We start from the raw sequence: 9,634 nt of genomic DNA, 5'->3' as shown, positions 1-9,634 counted from the left end.
ATTTTCAGACATAGTAAATAAAAAACCAGTTCAGTTATTAAGTTTCAACTCTTGTGCCCCAGCTTAGTTCATTTGTACAAGTTCTTTATTTTCCAACTAAATCACCCTGAGATTTAAGATCACCGTATTTTCTAACGTAGTAAAATTAATCTGGACATTAGCCTTAGATCATCAGACATAAATATATTCGATCAAGTCCGTCTCCAGCGTATCTCTTATCCGAGTATACACATAACCCCAACCTGTTTAATTATCTTTCACCCCCTCCCACCTTCCTCCATCTCATCCAAGTCTCGTAAATTTAAAATGTAGCTGTTAATTTGCGTTCTTTCCCCGTTCATAGCATATTCTCTGTAAGTTCAGATCTGTACTTAGTCTTACATATTCTCTACTTCTTTCCAATTTTATACAAGACTTAAACAACTATTACCGTCTCCTCTATCTTATTTAAACATGAGTCATATGTAAATATACCCCGACTCTTTCCATCCAATACAAGTCCTAGCTTGTTCACCGCCCAACTCACTACGCTATTTCTACTCTACATGTTATAGCATGTTTTCCGCTCATCTTGGTACCAACCCTTACAATCTCTCTCTCATTCCTTTTACATGTCTCAGCATGTCTCAGCATGTTCGCCTCGCATCTTACTACGCTGTCTACTTTACATGTTGTAGCGTGTATTACTGTGTCCCATATCTTATTTAAACATGAGTCATATGTAAATATACCCGACTCCTTCCATCCATTACAAGTCCTAGCTTGTTCACCGCCCAACTCTCTACACTGTCTACTTTACATGTTGTAGCATGTTTTCCGCACATCTTGATACCATCCCTTACAATCTCTCAATCCTTTACACATCCCAACTTTCAACCCTTTCTTACAATTTTCCTCCATCCCTCCGCTACATGTTCTTACCCGTTCATTACAGTCCACTACTTATTCTCTAATCATCTCTGTACTAATTCTCAAAACTAGTTGGTTCTGTCATTTTAGTAAGTAAGTAAGTAGATCATCGTTATTAACAACGACAACAACAACAACAACAGTAACATTACTAATTCACAGTAAGTTACTACTGAGCATTTGGTAGTTATCCATTTTCAAATAATGTCAATATAAATCATTCTAAGACATCTTCGTACAATTAAAGATACTTGCCCGTGCACTAAGTCATTACTTACAGTAGCATCTTAAGGCATTGTTTTCGTAACTCAGTTTTATTAAACATACACCTTCATTAGTCAAAGGAAAACTTTTCAAGTCATTGTATTCAATATTTCCGTTAAACTTACTACATCATGTCATTATTCGGTTTCATAATTAAGTACTTGTTTCAGTCCTCCAATGTAATAAGCAAATTATTCTATTAAGGATAAAGAAATCTTATTTAGAAGAGGCATTAAGTTTATTACAACATTTAACGCATACAAGTGTTCTTAGTAGTTATACAGGTATTCAAGAAATCATAAGTGTTCTTAGTAGTTATACAAGTGTTCAAGAAATCATAAGTGTTCAAGAAGCAATTATATACAAGTATTCTTAGTAGTTATACAAGTGTTCAAGAAAATCATATACAAGTGTTCTTAGTAGTTATACAAGTGTTCAAGAAAATCATAAGTGTTCAAGAAGCAATTGGATTTATTATATATAAAATATTTCCTCTACAAATTGGACAGCATTTCAGAGCTAAAAGACAACCACTGCATGTCACCATATGTTTACATGGTAGTATTACAATATTTATATTTTTATCCATACAAACTCTGCATAAAATATCTTCTTCCCAAGATTGTTCTATACAGTCCTTGTTTTCATCAGTGTTAGTACAAGTCTCCGGTAAAGTTTTCAATCCCAGATCTTCAAGCGTAGCTTCTTGTTCCTTTTTATCATCAACTGCTTCATAAATTAAGTCCCGTACCCGTAAATAAATATCTGTTCCCTCTTGCATATACCTCAACACGATTTCTAGACATCTACTTTGTATAATAAAAGGCAACAAATCTCTGGATTCCTTAAGGTACTCACTTAAAGCATATCTTATACTCTCCACAGGTATTAATTTTTTATGAATCAGATGTTTGAACTTATCCATACCCTCCATTAAGATATTAATTAAATCATTGTCTATAGGTTTTATAGGTAATGGTATTGTCAATCTAGCATTCTTAACAAATTCCTTGCCCCTTGCAAGAATAATGTAAGCACATTCTGGACTACATCTCGCATGTAACGTCCAAGGGTCATCTTCTGGTCTCCAATTTCGTATTCCACAGGCGCAGTGATAGCAGCAGACGTGGTCACTTATACCTGAAAACCATAAAACAATCCAGCATTATCTCGTTACTATCTTTTAACTATTATTCATTATTTCTTTACTTATAACTCTATTAAGTTTAAAATAGTTAAAACACTTCATACCACAGTAAAAAAAACCAGCTTCTGCCAGCTCATGAGAAGTTTGCTTGACGCTTCCAGGCCATGTCATATCAAATGTCTCTAGGCGAGATTTATAAGTTACCAATCCTGGATTCAGCGATTTCCTAAATTTGATCAATCCCAGATCTTCCTTAGGAGGAGCACCACCTAAAAAAATATAACGTAGTTACGTAAATTATTCTTTAGAAGAATAAGAAGTATCTATTTAAGCAATCAAGTTTTGTACAGAGTATATAAGACTGGTATAAGAATACATCATAAGAATATATACTTACTACTACCACTTATTTTCTTATTTCCCAGTTCTATTTTATGGGAAACAAATTCCAGTCCATATTTGAAAGCTATCTCAGACACCTCTAAAGAAACATTGTCACTCCTCTCGCCTCTAATAAAGGCACAGTCTTGATTAATGATCTTATGACGTCTTCTGGGGGTATCACCAACAATCCATGCACCTACTATACAATAACAAAATGCACACAAACAGTAATCACTATTGCGAAGGTAATAGAACCCATCTTCAACTAAGTCAATAGGGTTTAACCACTTAATGGGCCAATCCACAAATGTTTGTAGTCTAACTCCTGCACATTTAAGGCTTTCTATACTGTAAAACTTCCTGGCACACAAAGGATCCATCGTGTGAGGGCAGCACTAGCTATTAGAGTAGGATAAGCAAGTATATATATCCCTAAAATAAGTATCGTACATCGCTACATATTTAACAGTTTCCTCATTTATAATAGACAGTAATCTCCTCTAAATACTTCTCTATTTAAAAATCCTTAAAGTTTCATAATTAAATGAAGCTCTTATATAAATACTTAGTAAACTACTTTCATTATTTATTAGACTTATTAGAAAAATACATCACTTTGGCAATCTCGCTAAAAGTATACTGTTACGTCATTATTCGTAGCTGCCGTACATAATGATAGATATATATATATATAATTTAGTAGTAAATTCTTATTTAATCTAATTAAAATATATGCTTAAAGCATCTATATCCTAAAATGAAATATACTATTAGTTATAATGTAATATATAATATCACTCTAAGGTAACAAAAATCCTTATTAATATATTCAAATAAGTGGTAACTTTTACATTTCCCCCAATATAAGAGCGCGGACCTCGCATTAGGGATATTATTACGACTATCTGGTTCGTATCTACTACCTTACGAGGAAGAAAATTCACCATGGATACTGTTCTGACAACTTGTCAGGGTTATTTAACCGACGATTCATTTTGTAATAATGAAACCTGTATTGTGTACGGAGTGAACTGTATATCCTGTGTTCCCAGAGGAATGGCTCTAGACTTAGCCAAGAAATATTCTCATGCTGATGCTTATAATGTTCGCCGACCCTTGTACAGTCTTAAGAGATGTATCCCTGAAGATCGTCCAGTACCAGGAACAATTCATATCTCTAAAGGAGAAAATCTTCCGTATATTGTTGCTATAGCCACACAATACGGTATTGGATTACCTATAGAAAGTAATAACATTGCTCAGGGAATTATAGAAAACTCAAAAGACAGAAACATGCTCTCTGGATTAAACGAAGATACATCCATTAATCGTCTCGTCTACTTCAAGAATGGTATGAAAGATTTATTTAACTTTATCAAGGGCTCTCCTCAAATTATGAGAGTTATAATACCAACAGGAATTGGGATTACATGTGTTCGAAGAGATAAAGTTTGGGAAAATACTTATCTTCCTGTTATTGAAGATATGTATAAACAGTTAAAACCCTACGGAGTGGAAGTTAAATTACTGTTTAACGAGGAGATTATGCAGAGGAAGAGCAAGTAACACTTGGCAACCTTTTGTGTGCGCAGTGTTTCTACGCGCAGCCTAAAGATGTATATATGCTTCCCCCGGAGTGATCTCTTACGGTGTCCTCCTCTTCTTGGATGTCAGAATCTACTTCAAGCTTGGATATTCAAGGCTATGGAGATCAAGACTATTATTGGAGACTTTGCCTCCCTGCCCGTCTACAATAATCACGACTGTTTATTGTACGATCTTGATGCTACGAGTGTACAAATGTGTAAAATTGTGCAAGGATTGTGGGATCGTTACCCATATGCGAGATTACATCGTGAAAACTTTCCTTACAAAAACAGGGCTGTTGTATCTTATCGCAGTAACCCTGGCAGTATACATATTGGAGAACCACCTGAATTTAACAACAGGATGGATGAAGATCCCCATCTACCCCTTATTATTGGTTTAGTGACTCAGTTTGCTAGTAGACCTGCAACTTTACCAGCATATGAAAATCCTCCGTGTGAAGTACGAAGTTTAGATGAACATTTTTACGATGGACTTGAAAAAGATACAGAATATCAGAGATGGCGCTGGTTTGAAAATGCTCTGAAGGAAGCCCTTGTTTTCATTCTTAAAAGATGTGTTAAGAGAATTATTATTCCATATGGGTTTGGCATGTCAAGTTATTTGGACAACTGCGCAGTATGGGAAAGTAAATATTTGCCTATACTTGAGAAAATAGGACAAAAACTACGAAAACGAGGTATTGTACTCTTCATAGTACGTCCCGAAAACATCGTTCCTCCTCAGTCATCCACCCACGGCATCTTTGAAAATAAGATTCCATACATTGCTGTTCTTCAAAATGGATCCACAACTAATGCTACTGATGCTGCTAGGACACCTGAAGATGATGCTACGCCTGCTACCGCTGATGCTAGTTCACCTTCTATCAACACTAAGTTGTCTGATACAATTAATTCAACACCTGTTAATGTTACTACGTCTGTTGATACTAATGTTACAATGTGTGTTAGTAGTAGTTTTACAAATTTAGAAGAGAAGATGGATTGGGAATAATAATGTCTGTAAATAATTTATACTTTGTACATTTTTACAAATTAAATACATTGTACATTTTTACACATTAAATAACAAAATAGAAACTCGTGTGTTTATTTTCTCCCTTTTTAATGTCTAAATGTCAACTCTACTTTTCTGAGTATATAGGAAGAGGTACGAAACTTTTTCTGTCTTACTTCAAGATGGATTGTTCTATGTACATGCAAGTGAAGCTTAAGCGTTTGAATAAGTGTATTATAGATGCTGATTTTACTAGTGATGAAATTCTAAAACCTGGAGACTGTCTTGTCTACGATTCTCATAATTTATCTGGTGGATTTGCACAACTGTTATGGGAAAAATATCCTTACAGTAAAGTTTCCGAGTGTGAAGTGGTACAGAATAATATAACTCCTGGTGGTATAGTACTTGCTTTATCTCCAGAACCAGAAATAAAACCTCATATTATAGGACTTCAATACAGTAGCTCTAATGAAGATCTAGGATTACAGAAAGATATTATTAAACGTTGGAGTTTTAAATCTGCAATAAGGCAAATTTGTTGTCAGGCAAGAAATAATAATTTAATCCAGCGTATAATTATTCCATATGGTATTGGGTTTAATGACGGAATAGGATGGAGTAAAGAAGAACAAGAAGAATGGGAGACACACTATTTTCCAGGACTAGCCCATTTAGCTTATGTTTTAAAGAATAATAAAAAAGAATTATTAATGGTTCGTATACCTCTTGGAGAAGATGTTACGGGGACTGGGAGAGAGAAGAAACAAGTAGAGGGTAGATCTAATAAACGGAAGAGAATGTCGTAGTTAAAACTAGTAGATCTGAAATAATACATATAACTAATTTGGAAACTACAGCTAAGAGAGAGGGGGCGGAGCGTAACAATCTCCGATGTGATAAGCTAGGTCGGGATATATCTTGACATAAACTCCCCATCTCGGTCCAGCAGTGAGAAGACATACTCGGATCGATGGCTGCTGTATACAGTAAGTGATTATTGTATGATGTACTTACAGTACTCGTTATATTTGTTGTGATATAATTTTTGCTTATTATTGAATATCTTTTAGTTTTGAAATATTATGATTATTTAATAGTCCCTGTGTTAAATATTGTATTTTTCTTTGTTTAAAGATCTACCCCATGTGATGGATGTGAAGAGTCTACCAGGGTTTGGAAGCATGCCTGATCTTGTGTCAGAAACTATATGGCAAAGTCCAGCTTCGACTGTTTTGTGGAAGAATATGCCCCTGGCTGAAAAACGGACTTATAAAGTGATGACACATACTGATAAATGTACGCATGAGAACATTGTTCCAGCTCTAGCAAAGTTTATTAGCAAAAGTGAAAATGTTTTAATGATACTGATCGGTCATGATTTTATAAAGTTGAAAGAAGAACTTCCAATGATAAAATGCGACATAGTCTTATTTAGCTTAAAAGAGAGTGTTACAGATGTACTCAAGAAACATGAGAATTGTCAAGTGTTGTTGCTGACGAAAACTCCTAGTAAGGCCGAGATGAAGAAAATTTCTTTGTTATTTAAAGGCGATAAAATAATTTGCACTTTTAGACCTAAACCCCGTTTTAAATACATATTTCCAGAATTTGAAGAAGTGCCTATAGGATGTAACTTAAAGGATAAATTTTTTATAAGAAAATTTGTGGATGAAATTGGTTCTCCAAATGCTGCAAACTGGTTTATTAATAAGTTGAGTTCTGAAGAACGAGAAGTGTATACTATAATGAGCCAGGATGAACTGCAACAGCAGGTAAATAGTAAGACTGTGAAAGAGCTTAGTATTATTCACCCTAAAACAGAAGAAGATGAACATTGGAGTTTAATTGATCATATGGAGGAGAGCTTTCCATCTTTTCCGTTAAATTTAATAAAGATGAGACCAGAAATAGGATATCATACCCCCCAAAAGATAGAAATAGAGGCAGTGATGAGATTTATAGGACAGGATCCTGTACTTGGTGTTTTCTCTGGTATGGCCTTTATTGAAAATCTTATTAGGATAAGACATACTAATGTGGTACGAGCTACAGATAATTACTCGAATATGGGTGAGAGTAAGTGGATGGAGGTTGAACAAATGGATGCTGTAGAAGCAGTTAGGACTTATTGTAATGACAGAGAAGTACTTCTAATGTCCTGGCCTGAATTGATTCGTGATGATAATGTTTATAGCGATGCTTTCTATGTTTTAAAGGAATTTAAGGGACAAAAACTAATCTATTTTGGAGAAGGGGAAGGGGGATGCTGTGCATGTGATGGATTTTTTAACTTGCTGGATAGTGAGTTTCATTGTGTGAAATCAAATACATGTTTTACTTATAATTCTTTTATAAATTCAAATGTTTATTTCTATATAAGACTATAGTGTTTATGATTTCTTGAACACTTGTATAACTACTAAGAACACTTGTATATGATTTTCTTGAACACTTGTATAACTACTAAGAACACTTGTATATGATTTTCTTGAACACTTGTATAACTACTAAGAATACTTGTATATAATTGCTTCTTGAACACTTATGATTTCTTGAACACTTGTATAACTACTAAGAACACTTATGATTTCTTGAATACCTGTATAACTACTAAGAACACTTGTATGCGTTAAATGTTGTAATAAACTTAATGCCTCTTCTAAATAAGATTTCTTTATCCTTAATAGAATAATTTGCTTATTACATTGGAGGACTGAAACAAGTACTTAATTATGAAACCGAATAATGACATGATGTAGTAAGTTTAACGGAAATATTGAATACAATGACTTGAAAAGTTTTCCTTTGACTAATGAAGGTGTATGTTTAATAAAACTGAGTTACGAAAACAATGCCTTAAGATGCTACTGTAAGTAATGACTTAGTGCACGGGCAAGTATCTTTAATTGTACGAAGATGTCTTAGAATGATTTATATTGACATTATTTGAAAATGGATAACTACCAAATGCTCAGTAGTAACTTACTGTGAATTAGTAATGTTACTGTTGTTGTTGTTGTTGTCGTTGTTAATAACGATGATCTACTTACTTACTTACTAAAATGACAGAACCAACTAGTTTTGAGAATTAGTACAGAGATGATTAGAGAATAAGTAGTGGACTGTAATGAACGGGTAAGAACATGTAGCGGAGGGATGGAGGAAAATTGTAAGAAAGGGTTGAAAGTTGGGATGTGTAAAGGATTGAGAGATTGTAAGGGATGGTATCAAGATGTGCGGAAAACATGCTACAACATGTAAAGTAGACAGTGTAGAGAGTTGGGCGGTGAACAAGCTAGGACTTGTAATGGATGGAAGGAGTCGGGTATATTTACATATGACTCATGTTTAAATAAGATATGGGACACAGTAATACACGCTACAACATGTAAAGTAGACAGCGTAGTAAGATGCGAGGCGAACATGCTGAGACATGCTGAGACATGTAAAAGGAATGAGAGAGAGATTGTAAGGGTTGGTACCAAGATGAGCGGAAAACATGCTATAACATGTAGAGTAGAAATAGCGTAGTGAGTTGGGCGGTGAACAAGCTAGGACTTGTATTGGATGGAAAGAGTCGGGGTATATTTACATATGACTCATGTTTAAATAAGATAGAGGAGACGGTAATAGTTGTTTAAGTCTTGTATAAAATTGGAAAGAAGTAGAGAATATGTAAGACTAAGTACAGATCTGAACTTACAGAGAATATGCTATGAACGGGGAAAGAACGCAAATTAACAGCTACATTTTAAATTTACGAGACTTGGATGAGATGGAGGAAGGTGGGAGGGGGTGAAAGATAATTAAACAGGTTGGGGTTATGTGTATACTCGGATAAGAGATACGCTGGAGACGGACTTGATCGAATATATTTATGTCTGATGATCTAAGGCTAATGTCCAGATTAATTTTACTACGTTAGAAAATACGGTGATCTTAAATCTCAGGGTGATTTAGTTGGAAAATAAAGAACTTGTACAAATGAACTAAGCTGGGGCACAAGAGTTGAAACTTAATAACTGAACTGGTTTTTTATTTACTATGTCTGAAAATGTAGTTGGGTGATTTGGACTGAGAGTAATGATTTTACAAAAGTGAGCTTGGACAGAGGACAAGAGCTAGAGTTTTATAATTGTTTACTTCATATTTACTATGTCTGAAATACAGAGGGTAAAAATTTCAGGGAAATTGGACTGATACTAACGAAGATATGAAAGAGAACTAAGGCGGGGACGAGAGCTGGAGCTCAGTAACTGACTTGATCTTATTTACTAACTTTGAAGTATGTCTGCTTTTAATTTTAGGGAAATTGATGGG

The 9,634-nt window shown here is 34.6% G+C and overlaps 2 protein-coding genes across 2 annotated transcripts; one reads left to right on the top strand and one right to left on the bottom strand.

Annotated features, from left to right (window-relative positions):
• Positions 1-1,389: 1,389 nt before the first annotated feature.
• On the bottom strand, positions 1,390-3,762 carry LOC138350477 (baculoviral IAP repeat-containing protein 8-like). Its single transcript, XM_069301479.1, has 3 exons — positions 2,718-3,762; positions 2,425-2,589; positions 1,390-2,313 (listed from the first exon to the last, which is right to left on the bottom strand). The coding sequence occupies exons 1-3, from the start codon at positions 3,082-3,084 to the stop codon at positions 1,628-1,630; spliced, it is 1,218 nt and encodes a 405-aa protein (XP_069157580.1). The 5' UTR covers positions 3,085-3,762; the 3' UTR covers positions 1,390-1,627.
• A 965-nt stretch (positions 3,763-4,727) lies between these two features.
• Positions 4,728-7,981, top strand: LOC138350476 (uncharacterized). The gene is made up of 2 exons (XM_069301477.1): positions 4,728-6,300; positions 6,449-7,981. Exons 1-2 carry the CDS (start codon positions 6,285-6,287, stop codon positions 7,699-7,701), a joined length of 1,269 nt encoding a protein of 422 aa, XP_069157578.1. The 5' UTR covers positions 4,728-6,284; the 3' UTR covers positions 7,702-7,981.
• Positions 7,982-9,634: the final 1,653 nt, after the last annotated feature.

The sequence above is a fragment of the Procambarus clarkii genome, chromosome 45 (assembly GCF_040958095.1).
Source record: "Procambarus clarkii isolate CNS0578487 chromosome 45, FALCON_Pclarkii_2.0, whole genome shotgun sequence".
In the NCBI taxonomy this organism is placed as follows: domain Eukaryota; kingdom Metazoa; phylum Arthropoda; class Malacostraca; order Decapoda; family Cambaridae; genus Procambarus; species Procambarus clarkii.
This window is presented reverse-complemented; position numbering and strand designations above follow the sequence as displayed.

Coding starts and splice junctions, on each gene's coding strand:
- LOC138350477 (XM_069301479.1), bottom strand. CDS start 3,084: ATGGATCCTTTGTGTGCCAGGAAGTTTTACAGTATAGAAAGCCTTAAA. Junction 2,590..2,717: donor TAAGAAAATAAGTGGTAGTA/GTAAGTATATAT, acceptor ATATTTTTTTAG/GTGGTGCTCCTCCTAAGGAA. Junction 2,314..2,424: donor AGCTGGTTTTTTTTACTGTG/GTATGAAGTGTT, acceptor TATGGTTTTCAG/GTATAAGTGACCACGTCTGC.